This window comes from Lactuca sativa, chromosome 9 (assembly GCF_002870075.4).
Source record: "Lactuca sativa cultivar Salinas chromosome 9, Lsat_Salinas_v11, whole genome shotgun sequence".
Taxonomy (NCBI): Eukaryota; Viridiplantae; Streptophyta; class Magnoliopsida; order Asterales; family Asteraceae; genus Lactuca; species Lactuca sativa.
This window is the reverse complement of record NC_056631.2, coordinates 83,684,860-83,711,728: the sequence shown is the minus strand read 5'-3', so window position 1 is coordinate 83,711,728 and position 26,869 is coordinate 83,684,860. Positions and strand designations below refer to the sequence as shown.

Below are 26,869 nucleotides of genomic sequence, written 5' to 3'. Positions count from 1 at the left end.
TGAACCTGATATGAGGGCAAAGTCAAAGTATCCAATCAGTAACTTTGTTTCACAACAGAAATTAGCAAGCTCACATGACCTGCTGGTGAAGGAATTGTCAACTGTCGCTATTCCTACAAACATACAAGAAGCCTTGAAGGACCTTAAGTGGAAAACTGTTGTGAACAACAAGATGGAGGCATTACAAAAAAACGATATGTGGGACCTCGTGGAAATCCCTCCAGGAAAGAAGACGGTGGGATGCAGGTTTATATTCACGATAAATCTGGATGAAAAAGGGGACATAGATCGGTATAAAGCACGACTTGTGGCGAAGGGTTATACGCAGAAATACGGCATTGATTACGGGGATATCAATTGCAGAAAATGAGGATTGGGCACTTAAGTAATTTGATGTGAAGAACGCCTTTCTAAATGGGTGTTTGGAAGATGAAGTTTATATGGATTTGCCTCCAGGAATAAACTATAATGGGAAAGTGTGTAAGCTCAAGAAGGCATTGTATGGTTTGAATTAGTCACCTCGGGCATGGTTTGGACGTTTTTCTAATTTTATGAAGAAAATAGGGTATAAACAGAGTGATGCTAATCACACTCTATTTGTGAAGAACACCGGAAAGATTACAGCCTTGATTGTGTATGTAGATGATATGGTAGTCACCGGAAACAATCCTGATGAAATAAACAAACTCCAGTCACTTCTAGAGAGGGAATTTGAGCTTAAAGACCTCGGGCCACTAAAGTACTTCCTTGGAATCGAAGTAGCAAGATCTAAAAATGGAATCTCTATGTGTCAAAGAAAATATGTTCTAGATCTTCTCACTGAAACTGGTATGTTGGACTGTAAGCCAGTAGACATACCAATAGAAGTAAATCATAAATTCTCTAGCTCATCAGAACAAGTCTCGACAAATAAAGAAAGGTACCAAAGGTTGGTTGGGAATTTAATTTATTTATCCCATACAAGACCGGATATTGCCTATGCAGTAAGTGTAGTTAGCCAGTTTATGAAATCACCAAGTGAAGACCATATGAATGCAGTGTATCAAATTTTGAAGTACCTCAAGTCTTCTCTAGGAAAAAGCTTGTTTTTTGGAAAAAATAAAGGCAGTGGTGTATTTGGTTACTCAGATGTAGACTGGGCAGGAGATAGAAATGATGGAAAATCTACATCTGGTTACTTCACGTTTGTTGGCGGAAATCTTACTACATGGCGAAGTAAGAAACAGAAGGTTGTGGCGAGGTCAAGTGCTGAGGCAGAATTTTGAGGGATGGTGCATGGTATTTGTGAGTTGCTTTGGATAAAAAGGATTCTGCGTGATCTTGGAATTGAACAAAGATTTCCAGTGAAGTTGTATTGTGACAATGAAGCTGCAGTGAAGATTGCAACCAATCCGGTGCAACATGACAGGACGAAGCATGTTGAGATTGACAGGCATTTCATAAAGGATCATTTAGAGATAAAGACTGTAGAGCTTCCACATGTTACCTCGAGTGACCATCTAGCGGAAATGCTAACTAAAGCGGTGTGTGGAAGATCATTACATTGCTCTTTTAGCAAGCTGGGAATGTTAGACATACATTCTCCATCTTGAGGGGGAGTGTTGGCGAGAGCAATACTAGGAGAAGATAAGTCATACATGTGTCGATAATTGTTGTTGTAGTTGTTCCAGATCCTAGAGTTACGACTAAGTAATTAATAGTTTGGTAGAAATCTCTTGTATAAATATGTTCTACTGTAACCTAATTAGAATATATGAAAAACAGAAAACTCTTCCACCAATCTTTCGTATTCTTTTTCACATTTATCCCTCATTACACATAGCCTATTCCATCCCATTTACTTTCGATAACCACCACCACTCTACGCATACATGCAACCACCACCATCGAATCTAAGAACCACTATCATCATCGCTAACAGTAGACCAAAACCAAAGTCAAACGACGACATTTTCGGTAGTTGATGGTGGCGATGGGAAACCTTTTCCAAAACGTGAACGGAGGTAACGTAAAGATAGGTGTTTCTAGCAAGAGAGATGTGTTTTCCAGCAGGAAAGAGGTGTGGAAGAGAGATGGGTAGATTGTGTTTCTCAAAACATGTGACGAGCTGTGGGCGGCATCGTTGGTGGCTTGCTCGATGGCTAACCGAAGAAATAGACAATAGAATGTTAGTGTGTTTGTGTGTGCCTTTAGTTTTCACTTTTTACTATCAATTATCATGTTTAATTAATGGTGGGATGGGAAGATGGTAAGGGGAGCAAAAATATTAATGGTAATAAAATGAACATGTACTATATTTGTAACCTCTTATTTTCAGGCCTAGAAGTTCTGGATTTATGGTAATTTTTTTTAACAAATCATAATTAAATAAATAATAAAATTAAATTAAATTATAAATAAATAAATATGTTAAATAATCAATAATGTGAGCAAATGATAAAGATAATAATAGTAATAGGTCGTACTAGTGCATATTTAAAATATAAAAGAACTTTAGTGTCGAATGAATAGTTTTTTGTAAAGAAGGGTCATTTGTGTTAGGTTGGTGAAACTTGCGTTTGACTGAGTGAATGAGTAGGACCAAGTTTGTATAGCTTTTTATGGGGAAGGACCATATGTGAGTAAATTCTAAGTTCAAGTGGTTTTGAGAGCCATTTTGAAGGAATCTTTGTAAGGAGTGACTATAGTTGCCATTCTATCCCAAAGTTGTAAACATTTAAGCCCCCTTCTTCTTAATCACATTTTAGCCATCCTTTCCCTTCTTCATGATCGATAATTCTTCTTAAATCCATGGAGTTGTGATGTTTGAAGTTCATGCATGAAGCCTTGGTCTAATTCTCTCACAATCTTGCATTTACACGTTGTAACACCCGTTGTCATGTATTTCCATTTTTAACCTTTAATATTTTAATTGTTTGCATAAAAAGCCCTTGCGTTGGGCGTACATGGATTCTACGTTGGGCATAAGTCAATGAAGGGTCCCAACGGAGTTTAAGTACGCTAGGCGTACACGTGAGTACGTCAGGCGTACTCGTGCTACCCCAAAACCCTAAATTTTTAGGGTTGTCTCCCCTATTTAAACATCTTATTCCCCCTCATACCTTCTTATGACCAACCTCCATTCATGTTAATCCTAATATCAAAACCCTAGCCCTTGAGAGTGACTTTTGAAGCCTTTGACTAATTTTCGAGTGTTCTTTGTGGTGAAGGAAGATCATTGAAGAGGTGGTGGTGCACACAAGCTATTGGATCCATAATCTACACCTCATTGTTCATCTCTAGAAGGTATAAAGTTCATACCTTGAGGCTTGCTTTGCTAAATCTTGTTTATGCTTATGTTTATGTTCATTTTGTCTCAAAACCTTGGTCTTTGTGAGTATGGACTACTCCAGACCATTTGAGTTGTCCTTTCAGACGTTTTTGAGTGCATGGTGTCATAAAAATGCAAGCTTGGTCCCTTCCTTTCATCTATGCATGAGTTATGGATTTTTTTTGGTGATTTTAGAAGTTAGGGTTTTGGGATTAAGCTCTCTTTAGCCATGCAAAGTCATAAAGTCAGAGACTTTATGGATTAGGATGTCTTTTAGGGGTCAAATATGAGGTTGGGGTAAAGTGTCTTATTGATTAAGAGCTTAAAATTTAAGTTTGGGTTTTAGCCGAGTATGCTGAGCGTAAATTTGGCTATGCCCAACGTAGCCAACTACAAGCCTGTCTTCCAACCTTGTGCTCTACGCCCAACATAGAGTTGAGTACGCCACACGTAAGGTCAAAAGAGTTGACCTTTGACTTTCTTTGACTTTTGACCTAGTGTGCCTTTTAGTAAATTTGTGAGGATTTTGGTATTTGAAGGGGAAAATGGTCTTTTTTCCAAATGGTGGATTTGACTTGGCTTGGGACTAGTTGAGTATGTAAATTTTCCTTAATTGTTAATTAGGGTTATTTGGTGTAATTGATAGGTGGAGTCTAGTTCCAACAGTTTGGATGTGAGCTCTGTCAGTCATCTGTGCGAGGTGAGTCTCCTTACTATACTTAACTGTGTGGTAGAATATTTGTGTTGACAAGCTAGCTCTATGTGTTGTTGTGTGTGCCGAGACTTTGGGTAGTCTCTAGGGTTGTTGATAACCCACATGGCATGTTGTTTGCCCATTGATACTTCGGGTAGTCTCCAGGGTTGTTGATGATCCACAGTTGTTTATTTTGTGCTGTGTTGTATGTGATATTTTGGGGAACTCACTAAGCTTTGAGCTTACAGTTGTTGATTACATGTGTTTCAGGTACTTTTGATAATTGCGGGAAGACGAAAGCTTGATTGTACAAATTCGCCTGCATTTTATGATTCCAGATATTTTGGGACACTTTGATATTTTGATGATTATCTATATTTGACACTTGTGATTTTCTTAAGATGGTTTTTATTAACAATGTTTTTATGTAAATTTAAAATGAAAAATTTGGTTTGAAAATTTGGATGTTACAGAGGTAGTTTCTTTTTTCTTTGTCTTTTAACTTCGTGTTAGGGTTTGTGTGTTTCTTTAAATCCTAATTTAATGTTCCATTTATGATATTCTTATGTGTTTTATGTTGTGATTCCATCCCTAGATAACAACCGAATTCACAGCCTCGATGGAAAGGGACGAGAAACATTGTTGAAAACATGTGTCCCCAAACCAACGACCACTGATAATATTATAGTTGAGTGGATGTTTATACTTTAAATCATCAAGACCATATGTAACCTTATCAATATTACTCTAGACACCATAACTTGAACTCTTTGTAAAATATTGGACAAATTTTTTCCGGATAACATGAATGTTGTAGGTTACATCCCGTCATAATGGTCTCGTTTCTGTCTTTACACCCCACAAGCATTTGGAAAACATGGCAATAATTTGATCTCGTAAATACCCGACCCTTAGTCCACCTTCCGCTTTCGGGGTAAGAACTTTCGACCATGATACCCAATGGATATTTGAAGTCCTATCACAACCACCACATAAAAATCCATGGCTAAGTTTTTCCAAAGAATCTATGACATTTTGTAACGACCCAAATTTTAAGTCCAACAATTTCTTTTTAAATTAACTGTTTCATAAAAACGTTCATGAGAAAATACCGTGAAATTACATCGTCTCATAAAACAATGTATCATGTCTGAAAACCCAAGTCACAAAATAATAACATGTCAGAGTACAATCCCAGAATATCCATAGTGCGGAAAATAAAGAGTGTGTGTATGATGTGCCGCTACCGCGCCAGCTCCTTCCCCTTCGCTGAAGAGGTACCTGAAACCAAAACTGTAAACTGTAAGCTCGAAGCTTAGCGAGTTCCCCCATCGTACCACATACCACACAATCACATAGCATACATATTGTCGGGCAATTCTGGGGTGCCCGACCTACCCGGTACGGCCATTCTGGGGTACCGACCTACCCGTACGGCCGTTCTGGGGTGCCGTCCTACCCATGTCAAGCCATTCCGGGGTGCTGACCTACCCATCGGTCCTAACAACTGACCCTCGGGGACTATTCCACCCCCTACTGCTACTATCACATATATCATAACATAAAAATACTATCAGACATATTTGGGGTGTCCGAATTACCCTTCGGTCCTAACAACCGAACTTGGGGACTATTCTCCTCTACTACCACTATCACATATAACATATAATGACAGCATATAAACATATCATCACACACTGTCAGACATATCTGGGGTGTCTGACCTACCCTTCGGTTCTAACAACCGAGCTCTACTACTATCACATATAACATATCATGCCAGCATATAACATATCAGGTAGTAGCAAACCTAGATGATATCACAATGACAATCATCTAACATACAACTCCTACTGGTGGGCTGGCATTGTGGCCGTAGACCCACCGCTACTGGAAGGTAGCTCACCTCGATCAAGTAGTTGCTGTCAAAGTGTATGGGAAGTCTCTGCCTGCTGCTGCTCCGGAAATCCTCCGGCTACAATCCCCACAAAATACTCAGTCAAAGCTGATATCTACTCTTAGGGTAAAATGATTGTTTTACCCCCAACCAAGTCCAAGTAAAAGTCAACATTCAGTTGACCTGACTCGCCGAGTTGGCCTACCAACTCATCGAGTCCATGCTTCTCTAATCCGACCCAAACCCCGACCCACTCATCGAGTCTAGCAAGAACTCGACGGGTTCTCCTTCAATCATAACATCGGGACCATCTTCATTCGACTTGCCGAGTTCCTTCATGAGCTCGTCGATTTCATCTCCAACATAAGAACTTGTCCAGTCTATGACTCGCCGAGTTATATGAACAACTCGTCAAGTCCATCTTCAGAGATTGGGAGATTGCTATGGACTCGCCGAGTCTGCTCATACCACTCGCCGAGTCCCATGGCTTCCAGGTCCCTTTTCGCGTCTAAACCAACAAGGTACTTCCTTCCTGACACTTACCCATTCACAGAAAGGGTTTGGTGTACAATGGTCACCGACTCGTCGAGTCTAACCTTGACCAATTCCATACAGTCGATTTAAATGAGATCTAACACACCAAAACCATTGATCTGGCCTCCTAATGTCCATTTTATACGTAAAGTTCCAAACTTGATGCACATGCATGGGGTTTTTAGCCATATAAAGTGTCCTACAATGTGCATGGGGCTCTCATGGCCCTAAAGTTGGCACCTTTATGCCATGAGACCCCACTAGAATCAGACTTTGCCCTCGAAGTCATGCTCCTCAAATAGTTCCGGATGCTGCTCCCGCATCTCAGACTCTGGCTCCCAAGTCATCTCGGTCCCTTTCCGATTTTCCCACCGAACTTGAACCAGGGGTACTTCTTTGTTCCTCAAAACCTTCACCTTTCGATCCATAATCGCAATTGGCCTCTCAACATAATTCAGGCTCGCATCTACCTGAATTTCCTCTAGTGGTACCACTGCCGTCTCATCGGCCACACACTTCCTCAATTGGGACACGCGGAAGGTGTCATGGATCTGGCTCAACTCCGCAGGTAGCTCTAAATGATACGCTACCTTACCCACTCTAGCGGTAACCCTGAAAGGGCTGATGTATCGGGGCCCCAGCTTGCCCTTGTTCCTGAACCGTGTCACCCCTTTCCACGAGGATACCCTCAGGAGAACGAAATCTCCAACCTGAAGCTCAAGCTCGGATCGTCGCCTGTCCGCATAACTCTTCTAGCAACTCTGAACCGTCAGTAACCTCTGCCTGACCTATTGAATCTTCTCATTTGTCTTTAGCACTATCTCAGTGTTACCCATCACTCGCTGTCACACCTCTCCCCAATAGATGGGGATCCGACACCTCCTCCCATAAAGAAGCTCAAAAGGAGGCATACCGATACTGGAATGGTGGCTGTTGTTGTAAGAAAACCCAGCCAAGGGTAGGTATGTGTCCCAACTTCCACCAAAGTCCATAACACATGCTGGAAGCATGTCCTCGAGCGTCTGAATCGTCTGCTCACTCTGTCCGTCTGTCTGTGGGTAGTAGGCTGTACTAAAATGCAATCGCACTCCCAACTCTTCTTAGAACTTCTTCCAGAATCTGGAAGTAAAACGCACATCCCGATCTGACACTACAGATGTCGGCACCCCATGCCGAGCTACCACCTCTCTCACATATATCTCTGCCAGCCTCTCCGCAGAAGAGCTCTCACTGATGGCAAGAAAGTGAGTGCTCTTCGTCAACCGGTCCATAATCACCCAAATTGCGTCGACACCTCGCATGGTTCTTGGCAACTTGGTGATAAAATCCATATAAATTTGTTCCCATTTCCACTAGGGAACTTCCAGTGGCTGCAACATGCCATGAGGACGCTGGTGCTCGGCCTTAACCCGACGACAGGTCAAGCACCTCTCGACTACCCAAGCAACGTCTCTCTTCATACAAGGCCACCAATAATCTCTCTTCAGGTCCAAGTACATCTTAGTGGCCCCAGGGTGGATCGAGAAACTCAATCTATGTGCCTCCTCCATTAGTGTACATCGAGCTCCGCCCATATAGGGCACCCAAATCCTCCCTCGAAAGGTCATAAGCCCCCGGTTGTCCTTCACAAACTCGGACACCTGCCCAATCACTCGCTCCCTCTTGCGGTTCTCCGGTCTTACAGCCTCTTCCTGGGCCTCTCGAATGATATCTAAGACTAGATTCATCATTGTCATCCTCAAACACACGTCTCGGATTGGGGTGCTCTCTACTCTACGGCTCAGGGCGTCGGCTACCACATTAGCCTTGCCCGCATGATACAGGATCTCGTAGTCGTAATCCTTCACCACATCTAACCACCTTCCCTGTCTCATGTTAAGGTTGGGCTAATCCATAAGATACTTCAAACTTTTGTGGTCCGTGTATATGGAACACCGAACCCCATACAGATAGTGACGCCAGATCTTGAGGGCAAACACCACCGGCCCCAGCTCTAGATCGTGGGTGGGATATCTAGTATCATGAGGCTTTAACTACCTCGATGCGTACGCTATCAAGTACCCTCTCTGCATCAGTACCGCACACATGCCAAAAATAGATGTCACACCCCCGAACCAGACGGCGGAAACGTCTGAGGGCTTGTGCGTGACTTCATCTTGAAATATCATTACAGTGAATATAAATGAAACATAACATCATCATTACCATGCATAATATAATACAACTGCCATTGCTTACATCAAGTACAATCTTTTAAATAACATTACCAAAACATTCCATGTAGGATGTTTAACAGTACACAAAACAAAATCCCTTATTCTTGTTGATTCTTCTGCTTAATGAGTCCCTGAGAATACAAGTTATTTTGAAAACGTCAACACACATAATGTTGGTGAGTTATAAGTATATTTGAGAAAATGATTTGTATAACTTTGTAATCACAAGAAAATCCTGTATTTTCTTAAAATAGTTGGTATGTTTATGTTTGATTTTGTATTAATGCTTGTGTGTTATTGTTTAATAGAACGTCAAAAGTGATTGAAGAGAATATAAATAGAATGTCCCCGGACAACCCGACGTTGCCCGTAAAAGAAGAATAGTTAAAGCTGTCGTACCAACACCGAGGTGGGGGTACCAGTGTGAGTAAGTTTTCGAGTAATCCAATCATAACAGAAAATAGATAATGCTGTCGTACCAACACCGAGGTGGGGGTACCAGTGTGAGTAAGGTTCCAAGTAATCCAACATAAAAGAAAATAGTCTTCCGCAAACTTCATAACGTTAATTCCTCTAAGTGAGCCGTCATTACCATACTAAATAATGACAATTTCGCCTGTCTTGGCGTTAGTGAACGCCGACTGAAAAATTGAATAAGGTTATAGCCACCCTAGACCGATGAAGTCTAACTGTAGCGAACAACTCTGGTGTGGGGTGTCATCCCCGTATAGATCTATATACAAAACCCCGCTCTCCCTCAAAGAAACTCTGATTATAACTACAGACTATGATCGAACACTTAATAGGTGTCAACCGACAAAACTCACTAGATCCTTAATCGAATTTACGCGAAGATTAAATAGCATAAAAGGCCCACTTTTTGTAAAAATGTCGTTCTTGGCCCAATAAGCCAAAAATTTACAATTAAGGCCCAATTTTTGTGAAAATAACAATTTAGTCCCCATTTTGTTCAAAACTTGTGGTTATGACTAGTTTGTGGTAAAAATAATATTTTAAACCCATTTTTGTCAAAAATATCATTTTTGGCTTGATTTTTGCGAAAACACACATTTTTCTGGTTTTTGGCTTTTCTGACCTAGTTGTTGGAAAATTTGTACAAAGTAGAAATTTGGATCCGTAAATTCTGAAAGTTTGGAAATTTTTTCTACTTTGTTCGCAATTTTTCTCATAATTTTTAATGGCCTCTAACATGTGTGAAATTGCTCACCTTCACAGGCTGGTCCGAAATTGTTTCACATCTGATAGGCAGTTTTGTAAAATTCGCCAAAAATTATAGAAAAATCGTATGAAAATGTGAGAGTAGTCATTTTAATGGTATAAACTTGAACATTTTGCATGTAAAACAGTTTTGAAAAATATTATCATTAAGGTGGCCAAAACAGTTCGAGATTAGACCAAAACTTTTTTGCCAAGGGCTGAATTTTGAGTTTAGTTTATAGATCTTTGAACACATCACTCCCTTTTGCTATTTTAAGTGCATAAATTCCAGATCTACAAGTTTACATGTATTATATGTGATAACACATACTTTTCTCAAGGTTTTCATGTAGATCCAAGTGATAACCTTAATATTCTTAACATATTTTTAGATTTATGAAGTAAATAGCACATAATCAACAAATAAGTCATGAAAAACACACATATTCATGCATATACACATAGATCTACATAAAGCAACTTGTATTCTCCCCCAAAACCCAATAAAAATTTGAAAGTAGGGGGTATGAACTCACCTTGAGGTTTCGATTTGGTTTTGATGAAGATTTGAGAGAAGATTTCGGTTCTTGATGAAGAATGAAATGAAGATCTCAGCCCTAGCAAGATCCTTGATGTGGTTTTCGAACTTAGATGGCTATAAGAAGAATGATCCACGAAAACATGGTGGTAAGAGGAGTGAATGAGGTTATAGATGAAGTATGTTACTTAGGTTTGTAAGATCTTACCACTATGTGAAACTTGAAATGATTTTCTTGATGATTTCCCTTGCATCCATGGTTTTTCTTGAGAGAAAATGGGTGGAGAAGTGTTGTGTGCTTGAGAGAATAATGGTTAAGTTTGAAAAGAGAGAGAGATTAGAGTGAGAGAGAGATGGCCGAGGGTTAGAGAAGAGAGAGGGAAAGGTAGGGGCTGACTTATAGGAGTGATGGGAAGAGTTTGGATATATGGGAGGTAATCTCCTTGGATGTATGTTGTACAAAAGTGAAGTGTCACTCCTTATTTCCCAAGGTATTTTCCCTTTTTTTATGTTAGGCCGAGAATGGGCTAGGAGAAAGGATATGAGATAGTTTGGGCCATTCCTTGACTTAGTTCGAATTTTTGGAGCCCAATTGATATTTTTTAGCCCATTGGGCCCTTATGAGAGTTCATGGCCCAATGGTGCTCAAGGGGGTAGTTTACAGCCCATTAGGGCTTATGAAACTAGTTATGGCCCATCATGGCCCAATAGAAATAAGATGGATCATTCTTAGCCCATATGTCCCAAAATACCCTAATTTCATGAATATGGGTCAAATTTAGGCCCAAATAGGTAGACTTGGCCCAAAATGAACAATTTTAAAGTTTAATGGTCCATTAGGCCCAATAAGAGAATCCTAGTCCATAATGAACTTAAGTCGGGATTTCTAGGGTTTCCAACCCTTATCTGAACATATGAGATGTATTTGAACGAGCATAGAGTATAGTATTCACTTAAAGTATAAGCTTTTACAATGAATGATGTTTACATGAGAATAGAATTTCCTAGCAAAATGCCAGTTGTGACAATAGAGCATCGCAATAAACCACAAAATTCTCCATTCCCTCCGGAAGGGCTAATATGGGAGCCTCACACAATCTCTGGCAAAGGGTCTTAAATGAGGTCTGTTGCTCGGGACCCCAAGTAAACGCGACGCCCTTCCGGGTCAAACTGGTGAGAGGGACGACAATCTTGGAGAAATCTCTGATAGTACCCGACCAGCCCTAGAAAACTCCTGATCTTAGTGGGGGATCTCAGCACCTCCCATTTCATAACTGCCTCAATCTTGGTCGAATCAACCAAAATACCATTCTGATTAACGAGGTGCCCCTTGAACTGGACCTCTCGTAGCCAGAAATCACACTTGAAGAACTTGGCATAGAGCCTCTCCGATCTCAGTACCTCAGAATCTCTCTCAGGTGCTCCTCATGCTGCTCTCTGGACCTCGAATACACCAATATATCGTCGATGAACACAATCACCGAATGATCCAGCATGGGCCTACACACCCGGTTCATTAGATCCATGAACGTTGCAGGTGCGTTGGTGAGTCTGAAGGGCATCACCATGAACTTATAGTGCTCATAATATGTCCTGAAGGCCGTATTTGGGACATCCTCCTCGCGGACTCTCGTCTGATGATACCCAGACCTCAAATCGATCTTGGAAAACCAAGATGCGCCCTGCAACTAATCGAACAGATCGTCGATCCTCAGAAGTGGATAACGGTTTTTGACCGTCATCTTGTTCCACTCCCGGTAATCAATGCACATCCGATGTAAACCATCTTTTTTCTTAACAAAAAGGATCGAAGCTCCCCACGGCGAGCTACTCGGCCTGATAAACCCTTTCCCCAGCAGCTCCTGCAGTTGTGAGGATAACTCCCGCATCTCTGGCGGTGCAAGGCGATAGGGTGCCTTGGCAATAAGAGCCGCACCCGACATCAAATCAATCTGAAACTCTACCTGCCTCTCGGGTGGCACACCAGGCAACTCATCAGGGAAAACATCTGGAAACTCGCACACTATCGGAACCTCAAAGATAGAACTCGATCTCTCCGTTGTAGCCCGCGTATCTATCACATACGCCAGAAACCCCATACATCCCTGCAGCAAAATCTGCCTCACCCTGGCAGCAGAGCAGAACGATGATCCAAATCTAGTACCCCTCGCCATATACTGTAAGTACTCCCCCACTAGGGTCTCGTATAGTCACCAGCTGACGCTCACAGTCGATCACAGCTCCAAATCGAATCAACTAGTCCATGCCCACGATGACACAAACATCCCTCATCGCGATCGGCACCAAATCTATCGGAAACTCAACTCCGAAAATCTCAAGCACACATCCTCGGATCATATCAGTTGCAAGCACCAGATGCTCATCGACTATGGAAACTTTCAGAGGTTGACTCAACGCCTCTCGACGGATACTGAGGTGACGACTAAAAGTTAATGATACGAAAGACCGACTCGCACCCGAGTCAAATAACACCATGGTAGGCACCAAACTCACAAGAAAAGTACCTATACACAATCACAATATAAGCACAAAATATCTCAACATAATAATATAAGAATATGTACCGGCCACTACGTCAGGTGCTGCCCGGACCTCCTCCGCTGTCAGCTGAAAGGGTCTCCGACGATCCCTCAATGTCTCGGCCTTCACTAGCCGGCTCTCAGTAGCATGCACAGAAGTAGGTGCAGATCCCTGGGCTGATCCCTGCACGAGCTGAGGGCACTCGGCCTTCTGGTGGCCGGTCTGGTTGCAATGGAAGCAAACCGAGAATCCCTTGGGGCAATCCTTCGCCATGTGCCCCTCCTTGCCACATTTATAGCAAATCCTCGAATGGCAAGAACCCTCGTGAATCTTGCCGCACTTGCTACAAGTGCGACTCTTCTAGCCCCCAACTTTGGTATCAGCGGGCTTGGCTCGCTTCGTCGCCGACTTCGACTGCACTAGCCTTCGGTCCCTACCCCGGGACTCCTCCTCCTCCTCCCTGGTCTGCAAATCAAGCTCAATCTCCCTCCTCCTGGCATTGGCCTGAAACTTGACCAATGTCCTGTACGAAGAGTTTGCCACGAACTCTCGTATATCCCTCCTCAGTATGCTCAAATGTGGGCTCACACGTGCCTGCTCGGTGGACACATGTTCAGGGAAAAACATCACCCTCTCATGGAACATCCTCGAAATCTCAGTCACTGACTCTGTCTTCTGCTTAAGAGACGGAAACTCCTGCGCCAAACGTTCCCTCTCCATCAGGGGAACATACTCGTCTCAGAACATCTGAACAAACTTCTCCCATGTCACTTCAACATGATCTGCAGTGGTAAAACCAGATGTCGCAAACTTCCACCAGTCCTTCGCTCCCAAGCGAAGCTGGTTCAGTGCAAACCGAACTCTCAAGTGGTCGGGACATGAACACGTGTAAAAACACCCCTCGATATCAGAGATCCACCTCATCGCAGCGATTGGATCCTGCGTCCCATCGAAATCTGGTGGCTTCGTGTTGCTAAACTCCCGGAACAACAACGAATCACCCCCTGAGGCCTAGCAGTTGCGACAGCTACAGTGGCCACGACAGCAGTAGCCTCAATAATAGCAGCATATCGTTCATCAAACGTCTGTATCAAGGTGGTCTTGATAGACCCAAACATCTCTGGAATCTTTGCTCGGATAGCTGCAGTCACCTCCTCGTGGATCATCCTCCGTATCTCCTCATCGGTACTCCCATTGTCCCCAGGATTGTGGCGAGTTCCCACCATGATGTCTCTGAAATACAACACAAAATTATCAGAAACTTGCTCGATCATACTCACACTCGATCACTCTCCCCTACTTGTTTCTTAGCATCCTAAGGATTCTTACTTGGATTGCTCACTGATCTGGTGCTTCCAGTAGTACGGGCCCAATACTAACTTCCACACCCCATCAGTGTTCACCCCAATTCCTTTTCCCCGGATCCCAATTACAAGTAATTTATGCCTCACAAGCTACTCTCACAAAAGACCTTCTCATTGGCTCGCTCCTGCTAAATACTCATACTCAAAGCTAATCATTGATAGTAGAAATCCCTAGGCTAAGGCATCACAAATTAGGCCACCCTAGTCCTAACATATGAATTACCTAGCCTATTCTCTAGCATGCATCATATCTCATAAAAATATATTGTAGCACAAAATGAGGGTATTTTGGGAAATCACCGCTCGGGCTCTGGCTGATTGTACACACTGCTCCGGCTCGTTTTCTCTTAGAATCTATCTCATTTTAGAAAATATTTGTCTCTTTTTGAAAATCTTTCTCAAATCCTCAGTTTGAGTCCAAACACACCCGAGGGTGCATCCGAATCCCTCAAACCAAGGCTCTGATACCAACTTGTAAGTTGTAACGACGTAAATTTTCAAACAAATTTTCTCATTTTTAAAACAAAAAATAACTCATTTCATAATTCCCAAAATCACATATGTCTTAAATGCCAACAAAGAAAACACAATCCCATAATCATAAAAACAATCTCTCGTCAGTGTGTACAATCATGTCGGTGCCTTGACGCGATCCTCGGAACTACCTGAAACACATAACACATAACACGGTAAGCATAAAGCTTAGTGAGTTCCCCAAAATACCACATACAACACTTTTTGCCACTCGAGGCTATAACTCTGTAGGACCCTCCGACCGATGTGTCTCAGTGGGACCCTCTGGTCCCACAACTCAGGTGGACCCTCTGGTCCCTCAACTCTACAACTCAATATAATATATAGTAAGCATATCACAGAACAAATAACAGGATATCTCAATACATAGCACATACACATAAGACCCTCTGGTCACACATAAATTACCACTCAAGGTAAGTATAGTGAGAAGACTCACCTCGTAAGCTAGCAGTGAAAACCTCACACTCGGAAATCTCGAACTCTACCCACCGGCCTAGCCTCCGCCTATCACATAATAATTATCCCTAATTAATATTGGTCTTCAAGAAGTTAGACTCACCCTTCTACACTCACAAAAAGGTAAAAAGCCATTTTACCCCTCCATAGGCTCAATAGTTCACAACTTGACCAAACCCTAAAAGTCAACAAAAGTCAAAGGCAGGGAGTACGCTGCGCGTACTCGGCTGCCATGAAGGTATCAGGGATGCGTAACCTCTACGCCACGCGTATTGGATTTACGCCCAACGTACTCTCTAGTTTCCTCATTCTCACTCATTTGGTCTTAAACAATTAAGACCTTGGCTCATCTCATAGATCCACACTCTCTAATAGCTCCTAACCCATAAAGTCAGTGACTTTAAGCCTTTGCATGGCTGAAAAGGTCACCAACCTCAAAATATACACTCTTATGCCTCAAGGAAGCTCATAACTCATGCATGGAGTGATTTCAACATCCAAGATTGAATTTTTATGACATTACACTACTTATATGCCCAAAAGGGGTTGGTCCTAGTCTATGGAGTTCAAGATCTCATAAAGTCTCCACCTTTTGGGGACAAAACCCTAAAATACTCAAATAAGATGCTCATAACAAAAGAGAGGCAAATTCTAAAGCTTTATACCTCAACAAGAAGCTCCTTACTCAGATTTGCTCGGATCTGGAAGCTTGGACTCCAACTCCTTCTTCTTCAAGGCCTCTTCTTCTCTTCAAAACCACACAAAAACTCTCAAGGCTCAAACACACACACACACATGCTCTAGAACGAGGTTAGGGCTCTCTTAGGGTTTTCTCTCTGGGAATGGTGGCTAGGAATGAGGCCATCATATCCTTTATATAGGGAACTCACCCTAAATTAGGGTTTGCACTCTGGGCCTAGTACGACCAGCGTACCTACGGGTATGCCCAACGTACTAGGTGGTCTTCGCGTCACATGCACGCTGACGAGTACACTAAGCGTACGCCTCAGGTACGCCATGCATACTCGTTTTTCACTCTTTTTATAATAAGGGCCAAAATAGACAATAACTCAAAGGATCAAGGTTCACAAGATATACCTGGACTCGGGATGTTACAGTTAATTTATATAAAACCGAAAAAAATGATCTTAGAGATTACCAATATTTTCTAGAAACAAAAAAGAAGAAGAAAGCTGGTAGCTGGTAACATTTTTGTTAAACGCTACGTGAGATAACTTTTAGATTTTTTAAAACGGAACATTTTGTCAAACACTAGAAGCTCCCAAACACTTTGTGTCAAATACGCCGATGTTTAGCAGTCAAGCAGAAAAGCTAGCTTCAAACTTATAAGTTAGTATGTAAAAAATGATGTTTCGTAAAGCTATGTAATTAATTAGTTGAAATGTGTAAAATGATATCAAAAACATTTAGAATATTGATTTTTTTCATATAATTAACAAAGAAAAAATATATTTAGAAGATTTTAAAATATTCAGTAAACGTGTAGAAATGCTAATTTAAATAACTTTTTAAAAAATTAACTTATAAAATATTTTTGATTTAATAAAAATAAGAGTCGATTTTTTTGGGTCGAGAGACCTAATCTAATCATAAACTAACACTTAATTCTATTTATGTTCACGACGAGACTTGTACCATCAACCTCAAAAAAGAAGACAACAATTAATACCGTTAGATTAGAAGCACTTTCGTAACTATCAAATAAAAAAAAGAAAAAGTAAAAAATAAAGTAGCCTACAAAACATTACATTAAACTTCACTATCACTTTAGGCTATAGAGAGTGGAACTCGTTAAGAGAGATGCTAAGATGTGTTATGAGTGTTACACACTATTCCCTAGAGATGCTAAGATATGTTATGAGTGTTACACACTATTCCCTAAAAGGTGTTAAGCAAGTTGTTAAGAATGAGGTGTCAAGCTGGTGGAGAGAGGTGAAAAAAATGAAAAAAAAAATATTTTGATTGGCTGATGCTATTTCTTTTTCTCTTAAAATCAAATCTATTAAATTGACATGCAACAACTCTTTATCTTTTTGTGCTAGAGTGTGGGTGGCCTTTTAGAAGCTTCAAAGAAGCTACTCTTAACTAAAAATAGTGTTAATTTAAAGAAAAACAGTACGGATGGTTTAATAGTATTTGAAACCGATTATTTTGTTGAATATAGATATTATTATATCATGAAAAAACATCTTATTTTGAGATGCTGCTTTCATCATTTGGATTGAAACTTTTTACTTTTATAATGCTCCTTGCGTCCTTTGCCTCCAATAATTTCCTACACCCCTTCTTTCTCCTTCTCACTATCTTTCTACATCATTATATCAGAAAAAATCCAAAGTAGTAGCAGATAACCAACCATAGTTTAAAAAGAATGGGAAATGCATTGAGGCTTCTGTATGGCCAATGCTGCGGCGAGCCACCAACCACCACCACTGCACACGGCGGCGCTGGTGATCAACCACTTGGCCACCACGGTGTTTCTTCATCCAGCGTCGGTGTCTCCGCCCTTGCCCAACACCTCTATCACTTCGAAATCACCTCCCAGGTACTTACTAATACTACCTTCACTCTCACACCAACTTCCCCTTTTCCGATCATAATTCACTACCGATTGTTTCTGAAAAAATCTCGAACAAAATCCATTTACATGGTTAAGAAAACTCAATTCACTACTCGTTTGATTCATTATAGGTTCCTGAAGGCCTGAGTAAGCATGTGAGTTCATCCAAAAAAGCTCAGTCCAATTGGTAATATTTCACTTCCTAGTTCCCACTTTGTCAAAAAGTCAAAATTGATAACCTAGGGGTATATATGTAAAATGGCATGGAATATTTATCGTTATTAGTTAGTTTTTTTGACAACTGAACAAATGAATTGAAGGTATAAGAAACTATCAAAGGCATGGAGGGAATCAAAACCTCCACCAAAGACACCCGAAGAGGCTTCCAGGCTTGTAATTCGTATCCTACACACACGCCAAATAGCTGATATTCAGGTTCTTTCTATACCAGATACATTTTTTTAAACCATTAAGATTGAACAAGTTAACAGATTGCAGTTTTTTAAATTGGGACTAAGATAATGAGAAAAAAAAAACTATGTTCTTTTATATTTATTTTATCCAAAAAATGACATTTATGACTCATGTCAAAAGGACAAAATTTATACCTATTTGTGATATCCAAAAAGGTCGGTTCTAAATTTTTTGTTTGTACAAAAGACATAAATATTATCTCGTTAAAATAACCCTAGAAATTTTGTCCAGTGTAACAAACAAAACCGAAATAAACCAGTAGTACCTAAATAAATTATGTAAAGACTTGTAACTTGTGTTCTATTTCTTTTTATAAGGGTTTATTATCATTCTACGGTCTCCCACTTCCTCATTCGCTAGTTGAACTCACGGGCGGTGATGCTCCATCGGTTGTCGACGGTCTCAAATTCGTGTTACACACACTTCCTGTAAGAACAACTGTCTGCTACAGTGACAATGACAATGACAGTGACAGTAACAATCACAGTCTAAATTTCTTAGTAATTATACAAATTTTCACTTGATTAAAAAAGGTGGATCCGAGGGCGGTAGCAGATGGAGACGGTGCAACAGTGTATGTTAGTACCTCAGATACCCGAGAGTCATCACGTGTTCCACCCGAGATACAAATGGCAGCGGTTGAACGTAATGAAGCACGTGCCCAGAGGAACTTCACCAAAGCAGATAAATTGCTCAAGCAAATCAAAGATGCGGGATATGGGTATATACTTGTTGTGATACAAATCATTTCTAGCTTTTAACTTTGACATGAACGTTTTTTTTTATTTGAATTGTGTTACATGTCACAGGGTGCTACATATAAATAACGAGGAAATTTTAGCACGAAAGTATCGGATTAGACTAAGGTATTTTGTATATATCACAAGATTAATTTCATGTAGTTTTTGGATTTGGGGTGATATGATGAGTAATTGGAAACAGGGGAATAGATGCACCCGAAAATGCAATGCCTTATGGGAAAGAAGCGAAGGATGAATTGGTGAGGATAATTGATGGGAAGTGTTTGAAGATTTTGATCTTTGATGAAGATCAATATGGGCGTTTTGTTGGGGATATGTATTGTAATGGCATATTTGTACAAAAATTAATGTTGAAGAAAGGACTTGCATGGCATTACACTGCTTATGATAAACGACCTGAATTAGCGAAGGTAAATCTAGTTTTGTGATTGTGTTAAGAAAAATAATGAGGTTTTTTTTTGAGGTTTGAAATGGTGGAATTGGTTTTGATGATGTTAGTGGGAGAAAAGTGCGAGGGATAAGAGAATTGGGTTGTGGGCTTCATCGAATCCTGAAATGCCATGGGAATGGAGGAAGAATCGCCGCGAAAATAGATAGTTGGAAAGAATGGAATGGCGATAATATGGAATGAATTGTTACATTCCATAATCATGTTTGATTGGGTGTATGAATGAAACGAATTTTCTTATGTATTTTTTGTATTGTATGTAAATACAAGGTATGGTTCCAAAATAGAGTTGTCTTATGCTCGAATCTTACACTTGTTAATATTGGGGGCCACTTCATCTCTAATACATTGTATCACCACACAACTCATTTATTCATACCATTTAACTTCATCATCTCATTTTATACCACCTTCGTATCATTCCACCTTATCACTCATACCATGATATGAGGATGATTTAGTAATGGAGGATGGGATGTATTTGTGTTTAATAATAATAGTAATAATAATAAAAAAGATTAAAAAGAATAAAAAATAATAATCCACATAGATCAATATGCCATGTGGCAACCCGCAAAACCTTTTCAAATCTAAATAATGACATAACCATAACTTTGTATATATGCTCAGGGCGGCTCAAATGTTTTCTAAAACTAAGCAAGGGCTTAGGGCCTTCAATTCTAAAGGGCCTCCAATTTTAAAACTTATTCTCTTAATTATATTTGTATATATATGTATTTCTTGGGTTATAAAGACAAGTTGAAGCATGACCTTGTGGTAAAAGCGGTGGTTTAGCAAACCAAAGGCCTTAGGTTCAAATCTATTTGCTTACCTGAAGAGCCCCAATTTTTTTGTTTTCTTAGAGCCCCTAAAATGATTGAGTCGATATAATTCCAATACATAAATCTAATAAGTGATAATAATGAAAACTTGAAAATAATTACCGTAGCAAATGGCAATTACAACTTTACAATGCTAATAAAGTCTAAGCCTTAAAACTAGTGAATTGTAAAGACAAAACAAGATATTTAAAGTCTAAACATATGGCGGCCCAAGATGTCGCGGTTCCGTTAAAGCCCAAAACATATTATTCTATATTTTTTTAGTAATTATCGTATTAATAAAATTAATAATAAATATTATACGATTATTTCAATTCTTTTAGGTTTCATTTTGGTTTTTATCACCTAAGCCACACGTTAAATAAGCAAATCAGAAGGCTTTAAACCTTAAAGTGTATCAAACCCAGTTAATTTATAAAAAAAAAAAAGTTTATATTAGAAAGGTCACGACAAATCATATACAGACACGTGGCAGACACTCATTGTTGGGTTAATCAGTTTTTGGCATAGGAAAATTTCCTTTTTTATTAATCTTTTAAGTTTTATTCGTGCATGTTTTAGACTCCAATTAGGTTTCTAATTATTAGCATAAAGAATCTTTTAAACTAGTATAAATAGGCACGTATGTTAGACGTTTTTTATTAGGAATTTCCCTTCTAATAAAGCTTAAACATCAAGCAAAGTTGTAGATATCGGTTTTTGCTTTTCTCTTCCTTTGTTTTTCACCTGATTACATTTAGTTATTTTTAAGATTGTTTGGCAAGATCTGAATTCTTGAGAGGTCTGAATTTCAATGAGTGTCTGAATTTTTAAAATCTAAAATTTAACATCTTGTTTGGTTGGAACCTCTGAATTTTTATGCGGAATAATAAAAACGACCATTTTACCCATCTTTGTCATTTCTTTGGGTTAAAACATTATACTTCCAACATTTTCTTATTAAGACATCCTATTTTAAAAACTATAACAAATTCTAACATTCTAATTTGCTATAAATAGGAAGCACAATGATAAAAATGTCCGGTTTTCCTTTTAACTTCACCAAAATAGTATAAAACTCAAAAAACAACACCAATATTAAGCAAATTCTACCCACTAAAATTTCGTTTACCCCTTTTTCTCTCTCTACCATTATCTCGCTCAGAAAATATCCAAAGTCGAAGTGCAAGAAAACGAACACTAAAAGAGAATGGGAAATGCATTGAGGTTTCTTTATGGCCAATGCTGTTCCGAGCCACCAACCACCACCACTACATACGGCGGTGCTGGTGATCAACAACTTGGCCACCACGGCGTTTCTTCAACCAGCGTCGGTGTCTCCGCCCTTGCCCAGCACCTCTATCACTTCGAAATCACCTCCCAGGTACCTCACTTCACTCTCGTAACATAGATCTATCACAATCACCCCTTTTCCACCATAATTCACCACAAATTGTTTCTAAAACCTATCAACAAAATCCATCTGAGCTTTTACTTGGAGTCAATTTATTGAAAAAAAAAACTCAATTCGATCTTTATTATTTATAGGTTCCTGAAGGTCTGAGTAAGCATGTGAGTTCATCCAAGAAAGCTCAGTCCAATTGGTAAAATTTCCAACAATCACTACCCCTACATTTCACTTTCTACCTTTTCAAACTCAAATAATCGAAATCAAAACTCAACTCTAGTTTTAGGACCTAGGGGTATAAATGTAAAAAGGCGTGGAATTTTTTAATCGTTATTAGTTGGTTTTTTGACACTTGAACAAATGAATTGAAGGTATAAGAAACTATCGAAGGCATGGAGGGAATCAAAACCTCCACCAAAGACACCTGAGGAAGCTTCTAGGCTTGTAATTCGCACCCTACAGAGACACCAAAGACCTGATATCGAGGTTCTTTTTTTAACCAAAACTTTTTTTTAAGGTAGTGCAAATTGTCCATTTTAGCCTTATGCCAATGGGCATGAAGGGACGTTTATTTTGTTAGGATGGACAAGCAATGAAAACTGTGCGTAGGTTGTTGGATAAAAGTTAAAAAGCCAAAAGTTTTTCTGTCACTCAAAAAGATAGAAAAAATGTCTCCAAGACATAAATACCATTCTTTTCCTTGTCGTAAAAAATAACCCTGAAAGTTGTATTTCTCTTTTTAAAGGGTATATTATCATTCTACGGTCTCCCACTTCCGCACTCGCTAGTTGAACTCACCGCGGGTGATGCTCCACCACTTGCTGACGGTCTCAAATTCGAATTACACACACTTCCCGTAAGAACTCCCTACTATTACAGTGACACTGACACTGACACTGACACTGACACTGACACTGACACTGACACTGACACTGACACTGACACTGACACTGACACTGACACTCTAAACTTGATAATAATTTTGCAAATTTTGATTTAATTTAAAAAAGGTGGATGCAAGGGCAGTAGCAGACGGAGACACTGTAACGGTCTATGTGAGTACCTCAGATGCACCAGAGTCATCGCGTGTCCCGCAAGAAGTACACATGGCGGCAGTAGAACGCAACGAAGCGCGGGCCCACAAGAACTACACCAAAGCAGATGCATTGCAGAAGCAAATCAAAGATGCAGGCTATGGGTACATTAATGTGACACAAATCTAGCTTTTTAACTTTGACAACAATAACTGAATTGGGTTATAATGTTATATTATATGATATAGGGTGCTACATATCAATAACGAGGAAATTCTAGCACGAAAATACAGGATCAGACTAAGGTATTTCATATTTCCATATTTGGATTATAAAAAATTAATTTTGTGAAGCGTTTGTATTTTGGGGTGATATGAGTAAATGGAAACAGGGGAATAGATGCACCTGAAAGTGCGATGCCTTATGGGAAAGAGGCGAAGGATGAATTGGTGAAGATAATTGATGGGAAGTGTTTGAAGATTTTGATTTTTGATGAGGATCAATATGGGCGTTTTGTTGGGGATATTTACTGTAATGGCATATTTGTACAGGTGATTTTGATGCTGATTTAGTGCCTAAATTTGTAAAGCAACTAATATGGAAACTCGATTCCAATTTCCACAGGAGTTAATGTTGAAGAAAGGACTTGCATGGCATTACACTGCCTATGACAAAAGGCCGGAATTAGAGAAGGTGAGTTTAGTTTTATGAGATTGTGTTAAGAAAAATAATGAGGTTTTGTTTTGAGGTTTGAAATGGGGGAATTGGTTTTGATGATGTTAGTGGGAGAAAAGTGCGAGAGCTAAGAGAATTGGGTTGTGGGCTTCATCGAATCCTGAAATGCCATGGGAATGGAGGAAGAATCGGCGTGAACACAGATAGTTTGGTTAGTTTGGTTGGATGGAATGGAATGGAATAAATAAGGGAATGGAATGAGTCATTACATTCCATGACGATGTTTGGTTGGCTGGATGTAGGAATTGAATGAATTTTCATTTGAATTTTTTTTTATCTTATTTGTAAACTAGGTTATAACCCGTGGAAACTACGGTTGGTATATTTAAAATTTTTATATAGATAAAAAATAATAAATGTAAAAAAAAAAAAGATATTGTCGATTGTAAGTAATTATGAATTAATTTGTTAAGCAAAATAAACATAATAATGTTATTAGGATATGATTTTATATTTTCGAAATTTGAATTGAACTTCATTTGTTACAAAAAAAGGAAATAACAAAAATTATAGAAAAATACCACGTGTCAAAAAGACATTCTAAAATATTAACATATGTCATTTTTAGGTTTCATTTATTAGAATAGGTAGATATAAGGTATAGTTTTTATACTATTCTTATTATTCTATATATTATCAAAATTTCAATTAAAGCTCATTAAACCCCAAATAAGTTATAATATAAAACTAGTTTATGACCCACATTAAATGTGGAACATAAGGAACATAAATTAAATATATATTATATTAATAGGTTGAAGAAGGAGAACAGGAATAAGAACAAAGTAATATACAAAAAATTGTAGAAGTAGAAGGAGAACGGGGTAAAGAAATAACTTAGAAAAAAGAATTATAGAATTAGACCGATGAAGAAAAACACTGTAAATCATACGACTCAATCCAAAATCGTAAAAAGAACAACTTCAATGTAATCGTATATATAAGTTGTTTTTCAATAAGGAAATCATTATCTTCTAAAAAAATGGGATCCTAAAATATTATCTTGGAGATTTTCGGTTATTCATCTGGAAAAAAATGATATCATTTATATTGAATCAAAATTTCAAATTAATTGACTTGCTTAATTTATGAGTTTTAAATTCAAAACCATTATCTCAAATTGATTTATTTTATGTGGAATATACCATGAGATAAATTATAAATAATATTGACTTTATTTTTGACTCTTAAATATTTTGCTAATTTAATAGGATTAGATTAGATTTTATAGGTTAATGATCAAATTGTTGATATGTTTATTTAATGAGTTTTAAAAAAAGAATTAAATAAAAACTAAATGGGTTTGAATTTCGAAGTCAGAAACTATAAACAAGGGAGTTAAATTATAAACAATATTACTTAGAGAAACTAATATCTCGTATATAAATAGAATGATATGCTGTAATTGATAATGTAATTATTGAATTTAGAGATTCTATAATTAAATGTAATTGTGTTTGAATTTTATTTGAAAAAGATGATGTCAGCAATCTAATATAACGGTGGAAAACATAGGATTGAAATACAATCAAAGGTTCTGATTGTTTCATTAGTGAATTAAGAGTTTTCTTTTAATAATTTTTAGAGATGTTTGTAGTATTCTTCGTAAAAGAATGTTTTCTGTTCAATATTAATTTTTTTTCCAATTCAACAATGATTGTATTATCAACAGTGAAGTTTGAGATTGCATAACCATCAACTTTGGTCTTCAAATTATAATGTGAAATTTGAATTTGAACACCAATTTTTTTATCGAAAAGTACATTCAAAGTAGATGGATAAATCTTCATATTACCCTACTAAAAAAAATTGGTTATAAAAATAGATAGACAAAAGGTAAAAAATTAGTTTTATATAAATGAAGTTAATATCGAATACCTCATTAAACTTTTGAAGCAACTCTTGTGCGGTTTTTTCCAGAAGTTTCTTCGTGTCACGATCAAATAACGTAAGTGACACCACATCGGTAAAGTCTTGTACTTGAATGTTGATTTTGAAACTAAAGTCATTGATATAAACAAATACAGTAATATAAAATTAGAAAATTTAACTAAAGAGTACTTGAATGTTGATTTTGAAACTAAAGTCATTGATATAAACAAATACAGTAATATAAAATTAGAAAATTTAACTAAAGAGTATAATAATATGTATAAAAGAATTTTTGAAAAACTTAGAACAATATATATGTATTTGTTCATGCAAGTTGAAGTGTAACAATAAAAAACTTCTTCATCTTGCTTTTGGTCCATTCCACGAGTTTTGCCATCATATGTTAAAACGACTTTTATGACTTTCTCTTGACAAACATAGGTCAGCATATTAAAAAAATTAATATAAATGATATAATTTTGTTTCTATAACTAAATGAATGAAACTAATATACTTAAAGTAGTTTGATTAATTTTTCCATGACCTCTCAACAGGAATACAGTAATAACAAGTAATAAGAACAAAGTAAATACAAGAAATTTGTAGAAGAAGAAGGAGAACAGGGTAAAGAAAGAACCTATAAAAAAGAATTATAGAATAAGACCGTTGAAGAAGAACAGTGTAAATCATACGACTCAATCCAAAATCGTAAGAATAACAACTTCAATATAAGCGTGTGTGTGTGTGTGTATATATATATATATAGGTTGTTTTTCAATAAGGAAATCATTATCTTCCAAAAAAAATGGGATCCTAAAATATTATCTTGGAGATTTTCGGTTATTCATCTGGAAAAAAATGATATCATTTATATTGAATCAAAATTTCAAATTAATTGTTTTGCTTAATTAATGATTTTAAATTCAAAACCATTATCTCAAGTTGATATATTTTATGTGTGATGTACCAGGAGATAAATTATAAATAATATTGACTTTATTTTTGACTCTTAAATATTTTGCTAATTTAATAGGATTATATTAGTTTTTATAGGTTAATGACCAAATTATCGATATGCTTATTTAATGAGTTCTTTAAAAATAGAATTAAATAAAACTAAACGGGTTTAAATTTTGAAGCCACAAGCTATAAATAAGGAAGTTAAATTATGAATAATATTAATTAGAAAAACTAATATCTCGTATATAAATAGAATGATATGTTGTAATTGATAATATAATTATTGAATTTAAAAATTCTATAATTATTAAAGATTCTATAATTAAATGTAATTGTTTTTGAATTTTATTTGAAAAAGATGATGTCAGCAATCTAATCTAATGGTGGAAAACATAAGATTGAAATCCAATCAAGGGTCCTGATTGCTTCATTGGTGAATTAAGGGTTCTCTTTTAATAATATTTAGAGAT

General features: G+C 38.0%; 2 protein-coding genes across 5 annotated transcripts; both read left to right on the top strand.

The window, feature by feature from the left end:
* The first annotated feature begins 17,533 nt into the window (after nt 1-17,533).
* LOC111885379 (staphylococcal-like nuclease CAN2) lies at nt 17,534-19,874 on the top strand. The gene is made up of 8 exons (XM_023881644.2): nt 17,534-17,871; nt 18,018-18,073; nt 18,207-18,321; nt 18,678-18,788; nt 18,894-19,081; nt 19,170-19,226; nt 19,303-19,531; nt 19,620-19,874. The coding sequence occupies exons 1-8, from the start codon at nt 17,698-17,700 to the stop codon at nt 19,716-19,718; spliced, it is 1,029 nt and encodes a 342-aa protein (XP_023737412.1). The 5' UTR covers nt 17,534-17,697; the 3' UTR covers nt 19,719-19,874.
* Nucleotides 19,875-21,491: 1,617 nt separating this feature from the next.
* LOC111885374 (staphylococcal-like nuclease CAN2) lies at nt 21,492-23,971 on the top strand. 4 transcript variants are annotated; one of them, XM_023881637.3, is made up of 9 exons: nt 21,495-21,774; nt 21,939-21,994; nt 22,170-22,284; nt 22,544-22,654; nt 22,809-22,996; nt 23,081-23,137; nt 23,224-23,383; nt 23,457-23,525; nt 23,616-23,971. In XM_023881637.3, exons 1-9 carry the CDS (start codon nt 21,601-21,603, stop codon nt 23,712-23,714), a joined length of 1,029 nt encoding a protein of 342 aa, XP_023737405.1. In that variant the 5' UTR covers nt 21,495-21,600; the 3' UTR covers nt 23,715-23,971. The 4 variants fall into 4 exon arrangements, with proteins under 4 accessions (XP_052623450.1, XP_052623451.1, XP_023737405.1 ...); XM_052767490.1 differs by lacking the exon at nt 22,544-22,654 and having other exon boundaries at nt 21,492-21,774; XM_023881638.3 differs by lacking the exon at nt 21,939-21,994 and having other exon boundaries at nt 21,496-21,774.
* Nucleotides 23,972-26,869: the final 2,898 nt, after the last annotated feature.